The following is a 23,637-nucleotide window of genomic DNA, read 5'->3' as shown; positions in this document are numbered from 1 at the left end:
CTGAAATAGAGAACCATCTTCCTGATGTTAACACTGAGGGTGACCTTCCAGAGGCCTGGCCTGGAGGTTCTGGAGGGGTTTTATTAAGCGAGGTGGTGCCCCCTCACACAGGTCTCTTCTTGCTTCCCGTGTCCCTGTCGTTGGAGGTGTCTGTGGGAAAAGCCAACACCATCTACGCTGTCAACAGCACGGAGATCCTGCTGCCCTGCACCTTCTCCAGCTGCTTTGGCTTCCGTGACCTTGGCTTCTGGTGGTCCTACAACGGCAGTGATACATTCAAGATTGTAAGCAGTGGGGGAAGGCAGAGTACAGCTCAGATCCTCCTCCCTTCCCTGTCGCTTCACCCCTGCCTCCTCCCAGACTATGGTCCCTTCTAGACTGACCCCACTGTGATGGTCCCAGAACTCACCCTTTGTCATCCTTTTTCCCAGTATGCTTTGCAGAGCCTATATAGAAAGATCTAAGTGGAAGGGATGCTTAGATCGTGTTACCAGAACTTGGGGCCTGTTGGGATTCTTGGCTAGAGTCCTCTGTCTGGTCTGAAGAAATACCTAAAACTTGGATTGCTTGTGTAACAGATAATAATTTAATTTAAAAAACAGGAGAGAGAAAGACCTTTGGAAGGCTTGGAGAGAGGGAATGAGAAGAGTCCAAATGGGAGAAGGGCTGTGGAACCGGACTTGGAAAGAAGGGAAAGGAAGCTGAGAAGAGAATGAGATCTGCAGGAGCGTTAACAGGGCTGTGCGTGGGGATGGGTCAATCAACATGTGTTTATTGAAGACTCACTCTGCAATCTAGTAGGGGATCCTAGACTAACATATGGGAAGCCACGAGTGACCAACCCTAGATATAACTGAATGCTGAATTCAGAGAGTGGTGATGGACAGTGCTGCAGGATTGATCCAGGTCTTGATGGAGGGCCAGAATTGAGATGGACAGGGGACGCATGTCAGCAAAGGATGGGGTAGTGACAGAGGGAAATGAGTGTGGTATTTGCAGGAGTCATTATAAAAGGCTTTTATGAAGAAAGCACTAAGAGCTGTGCTACATCCCAGGGAGACCTCAATAAAAAAACATGGGTTTGGCCTGAAGCAAACAAAGTTCAAGTTAGACAGGCAGTTATCGATACTGGAAGGAAAGCAAGAGGGAGGGAGCACCTCTAACCACAGTCTCCTCCTGGACCAGTACAGGGCAGACACCCAGGGAGAGGGCTGGAGTGATGTCATGACCCCTGATGACCCTGATTCTCTTGTCTGCCTCCTTTCCCTCCATCTCCCTCCCAGCTCATAAACGGGACTGTGAAGAATGAGAAGTCTGACCCCAGGGTGCATTTGAAAAATGATGACCGCATCACTCTGGCGGGCTCCACTAAGGAGAAGATGAACAACATTTCCATTCTGCTGAAGGACGTGGATTTCAGCGACACGGGCAAATACACCTGTTATGTGAAGAATCCCAAGGAGAAAGATCTTCAGCACCATGCCACCATCTTCCTCCAAGTGGTCGATAAACGTATGCAGTGGGGGCTGAGACAAGGGCAGTGGAGTAGGAAGGACTGGGTGGTACCCAACTCAGTGTTACAATGAAATGGTAAAATGGACCACATTGGGGTTTTCTTTCACTTTGTGCTTTTAAGAGTTGCTAGAGTTACATCTGGAAGCTCACAAAACTTAGCTTGAACACTTTTTCTGCCACTGAATAGCTTATAAAAGAGGCTTAGTCTCTCTCAGCCTCATTTTCCTCATCTGTAAAATTGTAATATGGCTGCATTCTCCTAGGGTTGTTGTGAGAGTTAGAGAAGCTCCATGGGAGGGTTTCGTGATGAGTAAATCTCTCTCTGTGCATGCTGATTATTACTACTCTTCTGTATTCCTTTAGCAAAAGTTGATTGAATGCCATGTATTGTACCAAAAAGTGCTATAAATGCTACACAACGTTCTTACTTGAGGGATTTACAGTTCAGGGTAGGACAGAAGAGAGGTAGCTAAATAACTGAAACAGAGGCAGAGCATTTAGACACATAGGCAACATCTAGAGCTTAAATCCCAGTTGAACATTCCAATCTGACACAGGTGGAACAATTAGACAGTGAGGGAGCATGCAATGAGGAGCCAGGTGGTCACATGACCCCCACACACTGAAGGGGGCTGGGGAGGGGCTGGAGGAGTTAGGCTGGGCTTCATGAAGGAGGAGCCTGGAAAGCAAGGGAGGTGTAGAAGCAGAGAACAAGGAAAGGGAACCTGTTCAAGGATCTTGATTATGCCGTGTTTCATTTGTGCCTGGGGTTCATTGCTCTCCAGGGTGACATGGAATGCCTAGAGCAGGAGAGGCCCATGAGTTCAACGTTGGCTGGGCCACGGGCAGAGCCAGAGGTTACCAGGCATCTTGTTCTGAGCCTGGAGTTATCCGAATCAAGTCTGCATATGGCATCACCTCTTCCTCTGTGTGTGGATGTCATCCTACTTTCTGCTCAGCCTTTTCAGGAGGGAAGAGAAGGGAAGGGAACCAACATTTATGGAGCATTTCTGGGTGCCAGGCACTAAGTCAGGCACTCTCACTTACCTTCGCTCCTTTGCTCCTCGCATACCTCTTCAAGCTGACCTCTCCATTTTCAGATTCATTCATCCATCTATTCAAAAAATATTTATTAAGCACCTACTACATGGCATCCATTGTTCTAGGTGCTAGGTGATGAAGATACACATGAACAAAATAGACAAATTCTTGTCCTTTTGGCGTTTGGAGGAGATATGTAGAAAATAAAATAAAGAAGAAAATTGCTTTGCATAAGAGAACATGGTTATCTTATGGAGCAGAAGTAAAATGGGGATGGAAAGATGGGGTATTAGCAGGGTCACTAGGAAAGGCCTCACTGGAAAAGGTGACACAGAGTGAGGACATTTGAAGGAGGTGAGAGAGGAAGCTGTGGGGATATTTTGGGGAAGATAGTCCAGGCATAAGGAACTGCAAGTGCAAAGGCCCTGAGGCAGATGCTTGAAGAACAATAAGGAGGCCAGTGTGGCTGAAGCAGGATGAGTAATAAGATGTGATTCAGATTAAGTGAGATTGTGTGGAGCTCCATAAAACTGAGTGAGATGGGAGCCACTGAAGGGCTCTGAGCCGAAGAGTTAGTGCTGGAACAGGCTCTCTGGCTGCTGTGCCAAGAATAGACAATGGAGTGAGGAGGCCAGTTCGGAGGCTACAACAAACACCCAAGCAAGATATGTATTGGGCCAGAGTGGTGGTGAGAGGTCAGATTTGGAATTTGTTGACGTTAGGGCCAACAGGATTCTCAGGCGGATTGGATGTGAGGTTTGAGAAAAAGAGACGAGTCAAGGATGACTCCACGGATTTTGGTCAGAACAACTAGAAGTATGGAGTTGGTTGAAGAGCGATGGGAGAGACTATGGGTGGAGTAGGTTAGTGAAGAAGTCAGTTCAGTTTTCAGATGAGGAAGCAGGATAAAAGGGTTAAATAAGTTGCTCAGTGTTACCAGCTTGTTAGTGACCGCTGAAATCCTGTTGTTAAAATCCAGACTATCTGATTCCAAAGTCCTTCCACCACATGAGAGATATCATAGGGAGAATGTTAGTTTTTTCTACACAGGCAAAGGAGACCTAGAAAGAGGCAATGATATTCTCACATGGCAATTTGGGGATGAAGTCGTGACTAAAACCTGAGTCTTGTGGGCTCTGAGTCTGAATTATTTTAGAACTTGTGTGTGCATATGTGGGAGGGTATGTGTGGGGAGGGGAAGAAGGAGGGGAAAAGGGGCCTCTTTGTGTAGTGCCTTAGCCTGGTGGGCGCCACATTCCAGCTTCTGGTTCTAGCTGTAAGGCCTGGGGAGGCTGGGGGCCTGCGGTGGACATTTCCCAGATGCTGGGGTTGGAGGCTATGTAGACCTTAGACTGCCACGGTGCTTGGCTCCAGGTGCTTGACTCCTGCTCTCCTTGCCCACCCCCTTCTCTCCCTGCTCTGGCCATGCAGTGGAAGAAGTGGACAACACAGTGACAGTCATCATCCTGGCTGTTGTGGGCGGGGTCATTGGGCTCCTCATCTTCATCCTGCTGCTCAAGAAGCTCATCACCTTCATCCTCAAGAAGACTCAGGAGAAAAAGTGAGTTGACTTCACAGTACACTTCTATCCTCCCACCAGCCGACCACCCATTCTCATCTCGTGGGTGTACCCAGAATCCTCTTGTCTCACCATCATCTGCCCCCATCAGCCTTCCTCCTTCCAGCCATCGCCTCACCTCAGCCTGTCTTCTTAATCCTACCACTCCCTCTCCTATCCCCACAATCCTCCTCTCCTCTACTCCATCTCATTCCCTCTTCCCTCACCTCCCAATAGGCATTTGTTGAATACATTGAATTCATTGAGTATATAAATGCAATCCACTTGCTCTTCCTCATCCCACTCTCTTCCCGTCCATCCCATTAGCCTCTCTCTTTCTACTTGTGCCACCTCAACCTAAAGTCCTACAAAAGGATTTAAAAAGCCTTTAAAAAAATCAGACAAAATACAAGATTCCATGTACAGAAACTCTAAAATGGGAAGACCCTTCTAGGGAGTCTCTTATTATGAAATTCTGAAAATTCAAATGAGGGAGATAAAAAGGTTTTAAAAGGCTGATGCAGCCTCCAAGGAAGCCTAGGATAAATTCAGGTATAAAAATAGACATCCATAAGGGGAAGGGGAGGGAAGAAGAGGAGGTACAGAGGGTGCAAGCCCCAGGCCCAGAATTGCCAGAACAGGCAGGCTCCTATGCAGCAGGTGGGACTGTTGTAAAACCAGAGCAGGGAAAAGACACTGAAAGTTGTGTTCTTAGCAAGAAAGAGGAGATGAGGCAGGCCTTCCACTGGAGCAGAGAGGTGACAGTAGCAGGGAAATGAATGAAAGAAAGGAGAACAACTCTGTTTCCATTCGCTTCATTCTGCTTTGTTGAGAGGAGGGAATGAGCTGAGAAGAGCAGAAATTACACTGGTAAAAGGGGAAGGAGGCTGAAGGCAGGAGTGGGGGAATATTAAGGGCATTGGGGGTGGGGAGCAGGGAACCACTGGGCACTTCATCCCAGGCACTGGCTGAGATGCAGAACTCTTGGGTTGTCTCCTTGCATCACAGCCAGAGGCTGTGAGGGGTTTGGAGGCCTTCAGAGGGGCCAGAAGCATGCAGCATGACCGCATTTTGTTTTTATAACCAATATTACTATTGATGGTGAGCAACATTGGAGAACAAAGTATTCAATATGTGGTTTAAAAGCACTTAGAAAAGAAAATAGTGATCCTTGGGCACCATCGTAGGTTCATTGAAAACAAGACAGGTTAAATATTTTTTCTCTAGGACACTGGTGGGTCAGGAGACTGCTATAGATAATAACACTTCCTGTCATTTATTGAATGCCTACTATGTGTCTCCAGGCATTTTTATATAATATCCATAGTTTTTATTTTACAGTTGAGCAAAGTGAGGCTCAGAATGGTTAAATGACTTGCCCAAGGCCACACAGCTAGTAAGTGATAGAGCTGGGATTTGAACCCTAGATTGTTTGGCTTCAAAGCTTAACTCATTGCCACCATACCCTGCTGATTCATGGGGTATATCTAGAGTTCATTCTTTCATTTGGTGGCTATTTTTGAGGTACTGTGTGCAAGGCACTGTGCTAGGTGCTGTGGGAAATTCTGGAAGGAATAACGTTCTGCCTTTATCTTGTATTACAGATAAATGTAATACAAGGTAGAGGGGATCAGTGCCAGGAAGGAGGTGTGACAGAATGCTGCAGGGATTTAGAAGAGGGTGGAATACGAGGAAATAATTTTTGGCTAAAGGGATTTTTTTTGTAGGCCTTGCATGATGGACATAATTTAAGCCTTGGGGAGGGTGAAGAGAAGGGTGTTTCAGATGGGAGAACCACTGAGAGGAAAGGCAGAAAGTCTGGGAAGTGGGCATGTGTCTGGAGAACAAGACATTTTGTTTGTTGAGAGAGTGGGGGGCGGGGCGCTGGTAGGGAGGAAGGGGAGAACAAGCCTGCAAAGGAGGCTGGGGACAGGCACTTAAGGACCTGGGAGTCCAGGCTGAAACTGGCTTTCCTTCTGACTGCACGGGAGCTGGTGGGGGCTTGCAGGGGCTGGCATGATCAGAGACCTTCGGAAGGAAGGGTCTGGCCAGAGTGGGCAAAGGGTCTGGGTGGGGAGAGGCTGGAGGCAAGAGATAGGCCCTGGGGAAGCCTCAGAAGGGTCCTCTGAGTCGCGAGGAAAGACTACATTAACAGCAGAGATGGGGTGGTGTCCTGAGAAGAAGGAAGGTGTTGGACATCTCACCATTAATTCATATGTGGGTGTAGTTCCCTCTGCCTGGAATGTCTCCTCTCTCTTTTCCTGCTCATCTTTCCTGGTCTCAGCTTAAATGACAAGTTCAAAGAGCCTTCCCTGACCCCTAGAAGGAGCCTTCCTAGGTTGAGTCCCTCCCTGGTATACCCCTATCCTACCATTTACAAAATTGTATCATAGTCACTTGTTTAATATCACATTCCTTGAAAAATTGCAAGTTTTCTGAGAGCAAGCACCATGTAAAATCATACACCCTTCTAGCTTGACACAGAGCCTGGTACTCAGTAGGTTCTCAATAAAGAAATATGGATGGTTAGGTGGATAGGAATTGTCTGGATTGACCATACTATATACCGTGTTTCCCCGAAAATAAGACCTAGCTGGACAATCAGCTCTAAGGTGTCTTTTGGAGCAAAAATTAATATAAGACCTCATCTTATTTTACTATAACATAAGACCGGGTTTTATATACAATAATATAATATAATATAATATAATATAATATAATATAATATAATATAATATAATATAAATACTGGATCTTATATTAATTTTTGCTCCAAAAGACGCATTAGAGCTGATTGTCCAGCTAGGTCTTATTTTTGGGGAAACACAGTATATGTAATCTCCATATATAGATATAAAAGGTGTGATAAAAAATATGTTGAATGTTTAAATTAAAAAAAATTTATTACAGTAAAAACACATTGCCATTAATCCCCCTCAAAATACTCCCCCTCGCTTCGAACACACTTATCCCATTGTTCTTGCCACTTTCTGAAGCAGTTCTGGAAGTCCTCTTTATCTTTAGTTGTGCTGTTGTGGCTGCCTCTATGTCCTGAATCATTTTGATTTTGGGGAAGACCTGTAAGTCGCACGGTGCCAGATCCACTGAATAAGGTGGATGAGGTCACACTGTAATGTTTTTATTTAACAGAAATTGCCAGTACCAGAGTGATGTGTGACATAGAACCTTCCATTGTGATCACAAAGTATGGTGAATGCTGCTGCCAAGTGCCATCCAATGGAAAGGCAGGATCTTCAATATAGGAAGTGGAATGTTGAACCTTAGTAACAGTGTGTGACAAGTTTCAACTTGTTTGGTGCAGTCAGTCGGATGTGAGCTATGGTTTGAGAGAAGGTGTGTTTTTCAAGTGTGCCATAAACCATCCTCCATCATGACAATGCTCCGTGTCACATATTGCTTCTGGTATATAGCAATTTATGTCAAATAAAAACATTACGGTGTGTGCTCGTCCACCTTATTCACCGGATCTGGCACCATGCAACTTCTGGCTCTTCCCCAATGTCAAAATAACCAGGAAAGGTAAACGTTTTGAATCGATTCAGGACATCGAGGCAGCCTTGACAGCGTAACTAAAGACACTCACGAAAGAGGACTTCCAGAACTGCTTCAGAAAGTGGCAAGAATGATGGGATAAGTGTGTTTGAAGAAAGGGGGAGTATTTTTAGGGGGATTAATGGCAATGTGTCTTTTACCGTGTTAAATTTTTTTATTTAAACATTCACCGTTTTGTTTGAGCACACCTTACATATACAGAGGGTGCCAAAGATATATATACACATTTTAAGAAAGGAAAACAACTATTAAAATTGTAATTCTCAATATATACTGATAACAAAAGATGAATACAAGTCACGTTTGACTTCTGCAATTACAAGAGGTGCTCAAAGTGGTTACCATCAGCGTCCAGACACTTCTGATTACAGTGAATTACTGCTTGAGCAACGTTGACCAAAGTGTCCACTTGTATACATCTTTTTGGCACCCCCGGTGTATGTATATGTGTGTGTGTGTGTGTGTGTGTGTGTGTGTGTGTGTGTATCCATCTGAATAGGGATCTTCAGTCGTATTTTACAGGGCTCTGCTTGTTCACTATTATTATTAAGATTTGAACTACACTAGGAATGATATACTTATCAAATTTCCAGGAACCTAGTGACCACGTTGGAGAACAAAATTGGGATCTAGAAGGATCCAGAAGGCTGGAGCTATGGACTAAATCCTACAAGATGAAATTGATGAGGACAAAATGTTAAGTCCTTTCTGAAGGCCTGAAACTGGACTATACAAGTTCAGGGTGAGGCTAAGATATAGTTTCACAGCAGCTGTAAAAAAGCCTTGGAAGTTTTCATGAGCAGAAAGCTGGGAGTGATGTAGCAGTCAGGTCTTCCCTAGAGAGCGAGGCACTGCTGTTGAAGTAGGATATCGTTAAATTGGAGCATGTCTAGGGCAGGGCAGTCAGGGTGGTGATGTTCCTGGAGGGGGTATCTTCCCATCTAACCATCTCTCCTTCCTGCGGCTTTCTGCCCTATCCCACCACTTTGCCCACACCTGCCATCCTCGGTGGCAGAACCTCTACCTGCTCTGCCCCTTCCATGTTCCTTCTTCTACCTCTGGTCACAGTGAGCTCAGCGGAGAAGGGCCTGCTGGGGGCCCTGCGTGGGGAGCCCTTTGCCTTCAGCTTATGGCCCACTGGCCCTTCCCCTGGGTTGGCACAGCCTGGAAAATACCCTGGTTTGGCTACCTCCCAGCACTGACCCTTGGGAACAGTGCCTGGTACCCTTGCCTCCTGCCACGTTGAGATGACTAGGTGATGATAGCTAGCCTTGTTGTGTACTTTCTATGTGTCAGGCACTGTTCTTTGACTCTTCCCAGCAATCCCACAAAAGTGTCATCGTTACATCTATTATATAGATGAGGAAACTGAGGCAGAGAGGTTAGGAGACTTGGCCTCTTGCTACATTAGTTCTATGAAAGGCCAGGGCGAGGGCTGGGCATAGGGAGCTACTGTTCCCACTCCACAATTTATCTGTTACTCTTGCTTTTCCTCTTGCTAGTGCCCTTCTCTCCTCTCTCCCTCTCCAGGAAGGAGTGCCTTGTAAGTTCCTCAGGAAACGACAATACGGAGAATGGGTTGCCGGGCTCCAAGGCGGAAGAGAAACCACCAACAAAAGTGTGAGCCCCTGCTTGGGGCCAAGCAGCCACAGGGAGCCTCACTTTCTGATGATGAAACTGATGCTTGAGCCGTGTCTGTGAACCCATGTGCCTGAAACATCTGCTGCTTGGCTCAAACTGTAGTCTTTCTCGGTAGGGAGAAACTAGGGTCTTGTCCAGCCTGCCCCACCCCCTCCCCAGCCAGGGCTCCCCAGGGATAAGAACTGGTGAGGGGAGGGGGCCTGTGGAAGTTTCAGGGAAGAAAAGGAGGGGCTCAGGTGGTGTGGAGGGCTGGTCCCCGAACACCCAGGTTGGTGGATCTTCTTAAGTCTCCCCATCCTATACGAGCAATACCTTGGTTTTCCTTCAGATTTCTCTTCAAGAGAGACTTGGTGGATCAGTGAGGGCTGCCCAAGTAACTGGACTCTGTGTGCGGAGAATTAACCCTTTTGATGGTAGGAGTGGCCTAGAGGACTGTATACAGAATCTTGGGAGGGGAGACGGCTGGCGGGGAGCCTACAGTGAAAGATTTTGATAGATTCCTGACCCCTCATGTTTCTCTTGTGAGGCACTTCTCTTCCCCCCTCATCTCAGGGTGCCTGACTGCCTTGGGCCCACAACCCATGCTCCCCCAACCCCTGCTGCTCTGAGTCTCTGAACGCTTCTAACTAGGGCTAGCTGCCTTGGTCTTAAGGAGTCTTGGTCCACCGAGCCTGCTCCTCTGATCTCTGGGTTCCTGAGGGGCTCGGGAAGGGGTCCCTCAAGCCTTCCTGGAGCACTGGGGTGCTGCATATGCCTTCCCTAGCATTTCAGGATGACAGATATTGGAGAACCAGTGTCCTGGGTTTCTCAGCCACTGGAATGCCCACCCTAGCCCTGCCAATGCTGGCCACCCTTCTCCTTGGTATGGCAGGACCATTGCCACTCCTGGGAACTCCCAAACCTGGCTCTGCCCTGCTCTTTTTCTGAAGCAACAGGTGGCATCATCTTCCCATTGGCTTGTTCGCCCCACGCCCCCCCACCACAGCTTCTCCCCTGACTCAGGGTTGCTCGTCTCCAAGCCTGGGCCAAGGGCTTGCCTTCACCTCAGGGATCCTCTTCCTTTGGATGAAAGCGCCCCTGGGTTTTCCAGCTGCTTTCTGCTCAGCTGTGCTCCCCTCTGCCCCCCGGCCACCAGGGTTGGGGAGGAGTAGGGAGAAAATGCCAACAGTTTTCCTTTGCTTTTCCAAGAACTGGTTTGCACACCCCTATGTGTGGGGCTAGACCATGCCTTAGCTCCCAGGTTCTAGCTCATCCCTTCCCTCCTGTCTCCAGCCCATACATAGCAGTGAACTCTGGTGTGGCACTGGTGAAGGAACGGCCCCCACCCAGGGTCATGCAGGAGACCAGGGGGCTGGAGTTGTGTCACCAGTGGTCCCTTGGCCAGTGACTGAGTCTTGGTGACATCTGCCAAGTGCTCCCATGGGGGCCCATGACAAGGGATGTAGTGGTATTTTCCCTGGGAAGGGGCGTGAGGGATGGCATGGAGAGGTAATAATGCAGATTCTTCACCATCTGCTCACACTCCCTCACTCTCATAGAATTTCTGAGACACTGTTCTCTGGGCCCCTGGGAGGGATGGGAGGGGAGTAGCCCCCTTTTCCAGAGTGTATGTGGACCTCAGGACTCTCCCTGCTAAAAAACAGCAGCAAGCTTCCCCCAGGTTGGAGTTGGGGGGAGACTGAGGAAAAGCAGCCCCTGCAGAGTGCCATGGCTGTGGCCTGTGGCCTCTGCCGAACCTGACGTGCTCACAGGTTCACACTCTGATCTGCCTCTGTCCCTCTTGTCCTTCTCCACACAGAAGTCATCCTGGGCTCGGGTTCAGATTTTCCTGGCTTTCGGAATAGACAGACCAGAGCCACCAGCCATTTGGAAAACTTTTTATTAGTTGCCATCATGCAAAACTGCTTTCTTCCTTCTTAGCTTCTACGTTTGGTCGGGCAGTGTCTTGCGCTTCTCTTACAGAGGAGAGATATACATGAGAGCGGGCCCAGGCATACAGAGTGGGGAGAGGAAAAATTTCATCCTCTTCACTCCTGGGTCTATTGCTGACTAAGATGTGGGTCATGTACCTTCTCTGGTCTTAGTTTTTCCCATCTATAAAATGGGTGTAATAATACTTACCTACCTCACAGGACTGTTGTGAGGCTTGGCAAGTTTTTATTTAAAAAATCTTTGGGGTTGTGAAGGAATCTAGGAGGCCAGGTATTATAATCTGTGAAATTGATCCAAGTCCATGCTGTCCTCTTCTCTGTGTCCCATCCCTATAACTCTCTCTCTCTGTCTCTCCCCACCTCTCTTTCTTAAAATTATTTTAGTCTTTGTAATGTTAGAAACCTTGGCTCTGATGCTTAAAGCTTCTCGTCTACAGGTTTTGGTTGGTGGTTTTTAATAGAGGCGATTGGGACTGTAGGGGACACGTGTGATTGCTCCAATGCCTGGGATTATCCACTGGCGTTTTGTGAGTGGGGACTAAGAATATTAAATTCATTCCCCAAAACAAAAGATTGTTTTGTCCCAATGCTGGCATACCCACAGAGAAACACTGGCATGGATTTGCAGTAGAACGTATATGGACAAAGCCATCTTCCCACGCAGACTCAGTGTGTGCCAGTCTCCGAGGCGATCTCCAGGGGCTGGCAAGTGTGTTTCCAGGACTTGTGGGCTAGAGAGAGCCATTTACAAAGTGGATCTTAGAGCCCTGGATGCATGCAGCTGTGCTGACAATAGTCAGTGAGACCAAAGACAAAGTCTTTCTCAGCTCCCAATCCTTGACCTCAAAATAGGGCTTCAGCATTCCGGGCCTTGGGTTTCTCCCCACGTAGGAACTGAGTAGAAGGCAACCAGAATGAAACTATGATTCTATAGAGATATAGGAGAGGAGCCAATGGAGCTCAGACTTTTCACATCTGTCTGGCTGACCAGAACTGGAGGTGAAGTGAGGGTGTGAGAGCATGCTCCTGAGATGGTGGCAGGTGAGGGTGTGCATGTGTAGATTGGGCACAGAGTGTGCACGTGGAAATGCACGACTGTGGAGTGGGTAGGCTGTTCATAGAGAGGGGATGTATGGAGGTGTGTGTAAAGGCTAAGTGTGCCCGAGATGGGGAGACTGTGCATTTCAGGAGCTATCTTTCCTGGCTTGAGTGAGCTATACCTGTTGGAGCACCTGGAGGCACAGAAAGGATAAGAGACAGAGGGGAAGACCAGTCATGCTCCTGGGGTCCATAACTTTATGACTCCATTTCACTGTTACAGACAGCTACCATCGGAGTGCTAGCAGGAGGGGGTGCAAGAAGTGGGACTTCTTGGGAAAATCCTATAGCTTGCTTCACTTTACTTTCTCCCAGGTTGGAGTCCCTACCTACCCACCTCCCACCTGATATGCAGTGCTTTTGACTATCTTATGCATGGTTTATTCCTCTGGCTTGAATGACAACAATGCCCATAGTCAATTTCCTATATAACTATAGATCAAAATGTTGTAGCAGGAGGCCATGGGAGGCCTCAGGCTGAGGTGTCTCCAGTAGGTGCAGCTGTACCCACTCTTAGCATTGACTTGTGTTCAAGCACAGAATGAGTGTGATCAGACTGTCTTGCCTTTACAACATATTTTGCATTGTAAAATTTTATTTAGCTTTGCCTTGGATTAAATAAAAATTATGTTGAATAGATATAGACTGTGGTCTCTATTTTTGGCTAATCGGGAGTTGGGTTCCAGTTTTGTTACTTTCCAGCTGTAACTGGGATGAGTTTCTTTACTTTCTTGAGCCTCAGTCTCTTTGTGTATGTTACCTGCCTAGATGAGATATACATGTAAAAGGACTAAGAATGTCTGGCATTCTCACAGGCATCCAAATCATATTAGTGCTAATACCTTCTCTGGAGAAGTTAGAAGGTGGGAATTTAATACTGAAATCATTGCCAGGGCCCTCCCTGTAAGACTGACCTTGGTAATGATGTTGGTACCATTAAATGTCATCATATCTCCTTCCCCGGGCCCCCCAGTCCCAGGTTAACATTTGGATCCAGGTGAAATCTGTTTCAAATGAACAAGGGCAACCTTAAAGAGGAACAGCACAAAACAGTTTACTGATCGGAGCATATGGGCACAGTGGACTTTGTTTGGCTGGTTCGTTTCAGCTTGCTTGTTGTCCCAAGGGGACAAGCTATCTGAGGGAGGGGGAAAGAGAAAGCTTAGGCTTATACCTCAGGATTGACTCTACCCATGCCCATTTCATATTGTCCATTTAAAATTATTTGAGCATAGGTTACAAGCACTCTTGCATTCAGAACAGTTTCCAGCTACTGGGCATAAGGCCAGGCTGGGAAGGAATCGGGGATACATATGAGTGTGTGTGTGTCTGCTTATGTTCTTGGACTTTATCACACCACAATTTCTCAACATACCATATCCCTCTGTTCACTGGATTCACCTCAGACTGCATTTCAAAGGGATTCAAACACTAAGTACTCAAAAGATCTTGTTAAAAGACTTCTTCCTCAATCAAGGATCCCAGGAAGGTAGAGGTCCCTGAGGTCCTCAGTTTCAGTAGGTGTCTCTGCCAGTGCCGCTTTCTCAGCCCTCAGCTACAGTAACTGTCATGCGGTAGACCCTGCTCACAGCGCCATTTGTCGTGTGAGGCGGCCTGTGGAGTCTCTGCTCCCGCTCCCCACATAAGAACTCAGGATATGGCTAGGCCAAAAAGGAACACCCACGGAGACATAAATAGGGGAATCATACCACTATAGTCTCACTGGAGGCTGGATCCACACGACCTGCAACCTGCTGTCCGTTTCTCTGCTGCCAACCAACCGACTGACCAACCAATGCAGCCGCGACAGTTATATCAGTGGCTAATTGGCTAACTGGTTACAGCTGACGGCCAACTAGCCACAACTGACGGCCATCTACTACCTGAGCCAGCACCTTTCCATGTGAGGCCAAGAGCCTGGAAACTGCTTTCTGGGACTCTGTCCCCACAGTAACTATGTTCTGTGTCCCCATCCTGGATGAACTTATCACCTGAATCTCTATGCCACCACTCACCTGTCTTCAGGTATTGCGTGTTGCCTGAAACCTCCTGCCACCTTCCCAATCAGCTATAGACTTGATGGATATTGAAGTTTCCTTGTCATGCAGGGACTCTAGTCCCACTCCCCACACAAAAACGTAGGATATGGTGAGGCCAAAAAGGAACACCCACAGAGCCATAGATAGGGGAGTCATAGCACTATATTCTCGCTGGCGGCTGGGTTGGAGACACAGGAAGCAGGAGCCATACGATCCACAATTCGCCATCCGCTTCTCTGCCAACCAACCAACCAACGCAGCCACGGCAGTTATATCAGTGGCTAATTGACTCACTGGTTACAGCTGGTGGCCAACTAGTCACAGCTGATGGCCATCTACCACCCGAGTGTGACCGAGAGCCTGGAAACTGCTCTCTGGGACTCTGTCCCCACACTCCTCTTGGAATACTGTGCATTGAACTTGCAGTTATCCATGTAAGGATCAGTCCCAAGGCCTGATTATGTCCCCATCATTGTTCTACTTCCTTTTCCCACTTAACAGGCATTATAATTGATAGATGACCAAGTGTGTCAAAACCAGCCCTGGACTATCCTAGGCAAACCTGGACTTAGAGTCAGCCTGTTAAGCCCCATGTTGACTCAACCAGGACTACAATGCACGTAAATTAAGGGTTCTTAATTTGAACTGGTGGTGAACTTCAGGGGGTCTGTAAAAATGAAGGTAAAAGTGTACATACTTGTGTAAGTGAAATCATATATTATTTGTCTTTCTCTGACTTATTTCATTTAGCATAATACCAGCTAGGTCCACCCATGTTGTTGCAAATGGCAAGATTTCTTTTTCTTTTATGGCTGAGTAATATTCTATTGTATACATGTACCATATCTTGATCCATTCATCTATCAGTGGACACTTAGGTTGCTTCCATATCTTCACTATTGTAAATAATACTGCAATGAACATATGGATGCATGTCTTTTTGAATTAGTGTTTTGGGTTTCTTCAGATAAATACCCAAAAGTGGGATTACTGAATCCTTCTTTGTCTCTGTTATAGCCTTTGTTTTAAAGTCTATTTTATCTGATATAAGTATAGCTATCCCGGATTTTTTTGTTTGTTTGTTTCCATTGCATGAAATATCTTTTTCCATCCTTTTACTTTCAGTGTGTGTGTGTGTGTATGTGTGTGTGTTTTATCTGAAATGAGTCCCTTGTAGGCAGCATTTATAAGGGTCTTGTTTCTTGTCTACTCAGCCACCCTATGTCTTTTGATTGGAACATTTAATCTATTTACATTTAAAGTGATTATTGATAGGTACCTAGTTATTGCCATTTTATTATTCATACTTTTGATCTTTCTTCTTCTTAAAGAAGTTCCTTTAACATTTTTTGTAATACTGGTTTGTTGGTTATGAACTCCTTTAGCTTTTTCTTGTCTGGGAAGCTCTTTATCTATCTTTCAATTCTATATGATAGCCTTGCTGGGGAGAGTAATCTTGGTTGTAGGTCCTTGCTTTTCATCACGTTGAATATTTCCTGCAAATCCATTGTGGCCTGCAAGGTTTCTGTTGAGAAATCAGCTGACAGTCTTATGGGAGCTCCATTGTAGGTAACTAACTGCTTTTCTCTTGATGCTTTTAAGATTCTCTCTTTGTCTTTAAACTTTGGCATTTTAATTATGATGTGTCTCGGTGTGGGCCTTGTTGGGTTCATCTTGTTTAGGACTCTCCACTTCCTGAATTTGTATGTGTATTTCCTTTGCTAGGTTAGAGAAGTTTTCCATCATTATTTCTTCAAATAGGTTTTCAATTCCTTGCTCTCTCTCTCTTCTCCTTCTGGTATGCTTATAATGTGAATGCTAGTATTCTTGATGTTGTCCTAGAGACACAGAGATGTTAAGTGTTTGTATTAGAAAAAGTCTGGAAAGACACACAACCAACTGAGATCAGCGGTTGTCTCCAAAGAGGGTGATTGAAGATTGGACTGGAAATGGAAGGGGGACTTTAACTCTTTACTTTAATCTTTCAGTATTGTTTGGATTTTTGTAATTATGTAATACATTGTAAAACACACACACACACACAACACACACACACACACACACACACACACACACACACCCTACACACCCTTCACACACACAAAGAATTTTGAGTCAAAGTATGCCTGCTTCTAAAGCCCAGATTTTTCTCTCTTCACTACAGTGTCATCTCAATTTCTGATTCTGTCCTTCTCTCTCACACTGTTCTCTCAACATAGGGATTCTTCATGCCCCATTCCTTTGTACTTGCTATTCCCTCTAGCTAGACTCTCCTCCTGGAATGGGTGCTACCTATTTAGCCTTTGGCTATATTTCAAATGTCACTTTCTGGTGGCATTTGCCCACATCTGTATTATAGTGCTCCCCACTTCATAATAAAATTCTGCCTTAGCTCCCCCACTACACTCAGGGGCTGGGGCTGTGTCCTCTTCACCTCCTCTCCTGTGCCTCTCCCATTACCTGGCCCAAACTTGCACTCAGAGTTCTATCATGGAGTACTGGCTGGCATTTAGGTGAGGACCTTCTCATGGAGATAGCTCTGGACCTGACCTGGGAGACCAGGCCCATGCTCTGGCTTCAGGATCATCTTCTGGGACTCAGCTCCCTGTCTGCCTTGAGGAAAGGGGGAGGATCTTTCTCACAAACCTCCTCTCCACACCCTCCCTTCCAGAGATGTTGAGGGTTTGCTGTGAGAGTCTTTGTGTTAGTCACAACATAACTTCTTGGTTCCTTCTTGGCCTCCCTGGTGGAATCACTTATGCCCTGAGTATAAAATGCAAAGGTAGGCCCATCTCAGCACAAGTCCAGATCTGGAAAGAGCACAAGCACTTCAAGTTTAGCTATTGAATGTCACCCCAAAACATCCCATGGGGGATGTTTTAAGGTATCTATCTATCTATCTATCTATCTATCTATCTATCTATCTATCTATCTATCTATCTATCTATCATCATCTTCCATATATGTACATCTATCTGTATGTGTATATAATATACACTGTATATTTTTCATTATCATACTAAGTAAATCTTCTTTATAATTTCTTTTCTGACCTATAAATTATTTAGAAGTGTTTTTAACATCATATATGTATTCATATTTTAAAAGTCATTGTTTGTGATTGTCTTATAACTTAATAGCATTACAATCAGAGAGCTTAATCTGTTTGATAGCCTTAGCCCACTTTTCTTAAAAAGCTTAAGTCTTATAAGCTAAACTTACATCTTAACACTTTATTATGAATTGCAATCATAGGCAAGCAGGAATAAGGGGGGAATGGCTGTGAGGAAGGGAAAGAGAAGGCAAACATAAGATCATTTGTTACTGAGCTGATCACAGCTCCATAAGCAATGCAGCTGGTTGCTGAATCACAACGACTGTCTCTGGGGAACTAAGTCTTCTCTGAACAGTTCCATCCTGGGGAAGAAGGATGAGTAATTTATCTGTTGGTTCCTTCCTGTCTCCTGTCTCTCATTCAACATTTGTCCCATAGACAATAATTTCTATGATTTGTTACTCAGCCTTTCCAGACAGCCCTGGAGAAGCCAGAGATCTGTGAGTACAGTGTGTTGGCTCTGGGTGCTGGAGTTACTGTGGCTCCCATCATGGTGGGTGTGATGAAAACCACCAAAGCCAAAGCCAAAGCCCAGCCTGGTTTCCAGGGGAGGTGGAGACCAGTGAGTGTAGTGTTAGGAAAAGAGGTGATGGCAGTTACCAAAGCTTGAGAACCAGGGAAATGAAAGGGGCCAGAGCTGGGTCTACTCAAGGCAGGAAGCCAGGCCAGTGACTATAGCCTAGAGGTGGGAGACTGGGGGATGCAGGCAAGGCTGAGTGGAAATTGATGGGAACACACAACTGAGTCTGGTGGATGCCCATACTACTTTTGAAATGGGTTGAAACTTACTTTATGGACTAGTGTGCCATCAATTTTTTACAAATATGCTTGAGAAGGATGTTTATTTTCTAAGTGTTGGGTGCAAGGTTCTACATATGTCTATTAATCAAGCATGCTAATTGTATTATTTAATCATCTGTACTTTACTAATATTTTATCTGCTTGACCTATTAATAATTGAGAGAAGTGTGCTGAAATCTTCCTCTATGATGGTGGATTTCCCAATTTTTCCTTGTAGCTCTTATCAGTTTTTGAGGTTATTTTACACTGTGTCTATAAACTTTTAGAAAACTGTTTGATGACAAAAATTCAAATGTACATAGAAGTAGAAAGAATAACTATCACCTAGATTGCACACTTGTTGACATTTTGCCATGTTCACTTCAACCGTTTTTTTTCTTGAAATAAATTGCAACTTTGTGTCATCTAACTCCAAATGCTTCTGTATGCATCTCTAAAAATTAAGGCTATTTTTCTTAAGTATGATATCATTGTCACACATAATGAAATTAACAATTCCTTATTATCATTCAATATCCCGATCATATTCATATTTCCCCAATTACCGCTTCGCCCAAATGTTGTTTACTGCTAGGTTGTTCTATTCAGGACCTAATCAAGATCCACACCTTGTATTTGATTTTTATGTTTCTTAAGAGTCTTTCATGACTTTGACTTATTGAAGAAATTGGGTCAGATGTGTGGTAAAATGTTCCACCTTTTAGATTTCTGCTTCCAAGTGGTATCATTTAAGTTGTTTCTCTAAACCTTGTATTTCCTATAAACTGGAAATAGATGTAAAAGTTTAAGTTAAGCATTTTTGATAAGATGCCTTTAGGTGATTCAACATGAGGTGTACTTCATATTTAAATCAGGTGGCACATAATATAAGGTTATTTGCTTATTAAAGGGTAGGATGATGACAGTTGGATAATTTGATTTTAAAGTTAGGTTTTCATCTTGAAATTAGCAAGGAAATTGTGGGGATGATACTTGGGCATTATGCAAATATACAGTTCTCTATCAATCTTTTACTTAGTGGTGTTAGCATCCACTGATGATCCTTGCTTGAATCAATTATTTAATAGAAGTTGCAAACAGTAATTTTCTATTATGCATCTACAGTGACTGGCTACTTTTTTTTTCTGTAAAGAAGAGATTTCCCTCACCACCTTAAAACATCTTGTTATTTGGAAGTAGATTTCTATGGCAAAGCAGTAGAAGGCTTGATTTTTTCAATTAAAGTACCATTTTCTCTTTTTTAAAAAGTTTATTGGGGTGAAAATTGTTAGTAAAGTTACATAGATTTCAGGTGTACAATTCTGTATTACATCATTTATAAATCCCATTGTGTGTTCACCACCCAGAGTCAGTTCTCCTTCCATCACCATATATTTGATCCCTCTTACCCTCATCTCCCGTCCCCCTCCCTCCTTACCCTCTGGTAACCACTAAACTATTGTCTGTGTCTATGAGTTTTTGTTTCTCATTTGTTTGTCTTTTTCTTTTGTTGTTTTTGGTTCATATACCACATATCAGTGAAATCATATGGTTCTCTGTTTTTTCAGTCTGACTTATTTGCTGAGCATTATAATCTCAAGATTCATCCATGTTGTCACAAATGGTCCTATTTCATCTTTTCTTACCACCGAATAGTATTCCATTGTGTATATATATTTACCACAACTTCTTTATCCATTCATCAATCGAAGGACATTTTGGTTGTTTCCATGTCTTGGCCACCGTAAACAAAGCTGCAATGAACATTGGAGCACACGTGTCTTTATGTATAAATGTTTTCAGATGTTTTGGGTAGATACCCAGGAGAGGGATTGCTGGGTCATATGGTAATTCTATTCGTAATTTTTTGAGGAACCTCCACACTGCCTTCCATAGCTGCACCAGTCTGCATTCCCACCAACAGTGTATGAGGGTTCCTTTTTCTCCACAGCCTCTCCAACACTTGTTACTATTTGTCTTGTTGATGATAGCCATTCTGACTGGGGTGAGGTGATATCTCATTGTGGTTTTTATTTGCATTTCTCTGATGATTAGTGATGTGAAGCATTTTTTCATATGTCTATTTGCCATTTGTGTGTTCTCTTTGGAGAAATGTCTCTTCAGGTCCTCTGCCCATTTTTCAATTGGGTTGTTTGCTTTTTTGTTGTTGAGTTGCATGAGTTCCTTGTATATTTTGGATATTAGCCCCTTATCGGAGGCACTGTTTGCAAAAATCTTCTCCCATTCAGTTGGTTGCCTCTTAATTTTGTCGATGGTTTCTTTTGCTGTGCAGAAGCTTTTAAGTTTCATATAGTCCCATTCGTTTATTTTAGCTTTTACTTCCCTTGCCTTTGGAGTCAAATTCATAAAATGCTCTTTGAACCCAAGGTCCATAAGTTTAGTACCTATGTTTTCTTCTATGCAGTTTATTGTGTCAGGTCTTATGCTTAAGTCTTTGATCCACTTTGAATTAATTTTGGTACATGGTGACAGATAGCACGTGGCTATCTGGTTCACTCTTTTGCACGTGGCTATCCAGTTCTCCCAGCACCATTTATTGAAGAGGCTGTCTTTTCTCCATTGCATGTATTTTGCATCTTTGTCAAAAATTATCTGTCCATATTTATGTGGTTTTATTTCTGGGTTCTCAAGTCTATTCCATTGGTCTATGTGTCTGTTTTTCTGCCATTTGTATGTCCATGCTGTTTTGATTATTGTAGCCCTGTAGTACAAGCTAAAGTCAGGGAGTGTGCTACCTCCAGTATTATTCTTTTTTCTTAAGATTGCTTTGGCTATTCGGGGTCTTTTGTGGTTCCAAACAAATCTGATAATTTTTTGTTCTATTTCTTTAAAAAATGCTATTGGGATTTTGATGGGGATTGCATTAAATCTGTATATTGCTTTGGGTAATATGGCCATTTTAACTATGTTGATTCTTCCAATCCATGAGCATGGAATATCTTTCCATTTCTTTGTGTCTTCTTCAATTTCTTTTAAAAATGTCTTACAGTTTTCAGCATATAGGTCTTTCACATCCTTGGTTAAGTTTATTCCTAGGTATTTTATTCTTTTTGCTGCAATTGCAAAAGGAATTGTGTTTTGTATATCTTTTTCTGAGATTTCATTGTTAGTATATAGGAATGCAATGGACTTTTGTACGTTGATTTTGTAGCCAGAAACTTTACTATATTCATTGATTGTTTCTAATAGCTTTTTGGTGGAGTCTTTAGGGTTTTCTGTATATAGCATCATGTCATCTGCAAAGAGTGACAATTTAACTTCTTTGTTCCCAATTTGGATGCATTTTATTTCTTTCTCTTGCCTGATTGCTCTGGCAAAGACTTCCAACACTATGTTGAATAGCAGAGGTGATAGGGGACAGCCCTGTCGTGTTTCTGAATGTAGAGCAAAGGGCTTCAGTTTTTCATCATTAATTATGAGATTAGTTGAGGGCTTGTCATATATGGCCTTTATTATGTGAAGGTATTTTACCTCTATACCTATTTTATTAAGTGTTTTAATCATAAATGGATGTTGTATCTTGTCAAATTATTTTTCTGTATCAATTGATATAATCATATGATTTTTGTCCTTTATTTTGTTTATGTGATGCATCACATTGATGGATTTGTGGATGTTGCTCTATCCTTGTGCCCCGGGGATGAACCCCACTTGGTCGTGATGAATAATCTTTGTAATGCATTGTTGTATTCGATTTGCTAGAATTTTGTTTAGGATTTTTGCATCTGTATTCATCAGAGATATTGGTCTGTAGTTTTCTTTATTTGTGTTGTCCTTACCAGGTTTTGGTATCAGGGTAATGTTGGCCTCATAAAATGAGTTACGGAGTACTTTTTCTTCTTCAATTTTTTGGAAGAGTTTGAGCAGGATTGGTATTAGATCCTCTTTGAAGGTTTGGTAGAATTCACTAGTGAAGCCGTCTGGTCCCGGACTTTTGCTTTTGGGAAGGTTTTGGATGATTGATTCAATTTCGTTACTGGTGATCGGTCTCTTTAGATTTTCCAGTTCTTCATGGTTCAGCCTAGGAAGGCTATATGTTTCTAAGAACTTGTCCATTTTTTCTAGATTATCGAATTTGGTGGCATATAGTCCTTCACAGTATTCTTGGATGATGCTTTGTATTTCTGTGGTGTCCGTGATAACTTCCCCTTTTTCATTTCTGATTTTGTTAATTAGTGTCTTCTCTCTTTTTATCTTAGTGCGTCTAGCCAAGGGTTTGTCAATTTTGTTAATCTTAAGAACCAGCTCTTTTTCACATTCATTTTTTCTTTTGTCTTTTTGTTGTCTATTTCATTTAGTTCTGCTCTGATTTTTATTTCCTTTCTTCTGCTGACCTTGGGTTTCACTTGTTCTTTTTCTAGTTCTTTAAGGTGTAACATGAGGTTATTTATTTGGGATTTTTCTTGTTTCTTGAGATAGGCCTGTAATGATATAAATTTCCCTCTTAAAACTGCTTTCGCTGCCTCCCAAAAATTTTGGTAGGATGTATTTTCATTGTCATTTGTTTCTATGTATCTTTTCATCTCTCCTCTAATTTCTTCTTTGACCGGTTGTTCTTTAAAAGTATGTTGTTTAATCTCCATGTATTTGTGTTTTTTCCTGCTTTCTTTTTGCAGTTGATATCCAATTTCAAAGCCTTGTGATCAGAGAATATGCTTGGTATGATTTCAATCTTCTTAAATTTGCTGAGGTTGATTTTATGTCCTAATATATGGCCTATCCTTGAGAATGTTCCATTTACACTAGAAAAGAATGTATAGTCTGATGTTTTAGGATGAAGTGCTCTATATATGTCAATTATGTCCATTTCATCTAATGTGTCATTTAGGGCTGCTATTTCATTATTTATTTTCTGTTTGGATGATCTATCCATAGCTATCCATAGCATAATAGATCTATCCATAGCATAATTATTCCCCTAGTATAATTGTGTTTTGGTCAATTTCTCCCTTTAGTTTTGTTAGTAGTTGCTTGGTATATTTCAGTGTGCCCTGATTGGGGGCATAAATATTGATGACTGTTATGTCTTCTTGTTGTATAGTCCCCTTTACCATTATGAAATGTCCATCTTTGTCTCTTGTTATCTTTTTATCCCTGAAGTCTCTTTTATTTGATATCCTTAAGGCTACACCTGATTTTCTCTGGATACCATTTGCTTGGAGTGTCAATTTCCACCCTTTCACTTTGAGTCTATGCTTGTCCTTGTAGCTGAGATGTGTCTCTTGGAGATAGCATATGGTTGGGTTTAGTTTTTTGATCCAATCTGCTACTCTGTGCCTTTTTACTGGTGAGTTCAGTGCATTTACATTTAGGGTGATTATTGAT

The 23,637-nt window shown here is 43.5% G+C and overlaps 1 protein-coding gene across 1 annotated transcript in view; it reads left to right on the top strand.

The window, feature by feature from the left end:
• SCN4B (sodium voltage-gated channel beta subunit 4) overlaps positions 1 to 12,984 on the top strand; it is a 28,118-nt gene extending 15,134 nt beyond the window's left edge. Inside the window, exons 2-5 of the mRNA XM_033121382.1 lie at positions 112 to 284; positions 1,284 to 1,512; positions 3,988 to 4,117; positions 9,218 to 12,984. Coding sequence (XP_032977273.1) covers positions 112 to 284; positions 1,284 to 1,512; positions 3,988 to 4,117; positions 9,218 to 9,311 — 626 coding nt within the window. The 3' untranslated portion in view covers positions 9,312 to 12,984. The remainder of the gene's footprint in view (positions 1 to 111; positions 285 to 1,283; positions 1,513 to 3,987; positions 4,118 to 9,217) is intronic.
• The last annotated feature ends 10,653 nt before the right edge of the window (positions 12,985 to 23,637 follow it).

The sequence above is a fragment of the Rhinolophus ferrumequinum genome, chromosome 11 (genome assembly GCF_004115265.2).
Source record: "Rhinolophus ferrumequinum isolate MPI-CBG mRhiFer1 chromosome 11, mRhiFer1_v1.p, whole genome shotgun sequence".
Lineage (NCBI taxonomy): Eukaryota > Metazoa > Chordata > Mammalia > Chiroptera > Rhinolophidae > Rhinolophus > Rhinolophus ferrumequinum.
Note: the sequence above shows the minus strand (reverse complement) of the source record. Positions and strands in the feature narration are given on the sequence as shown.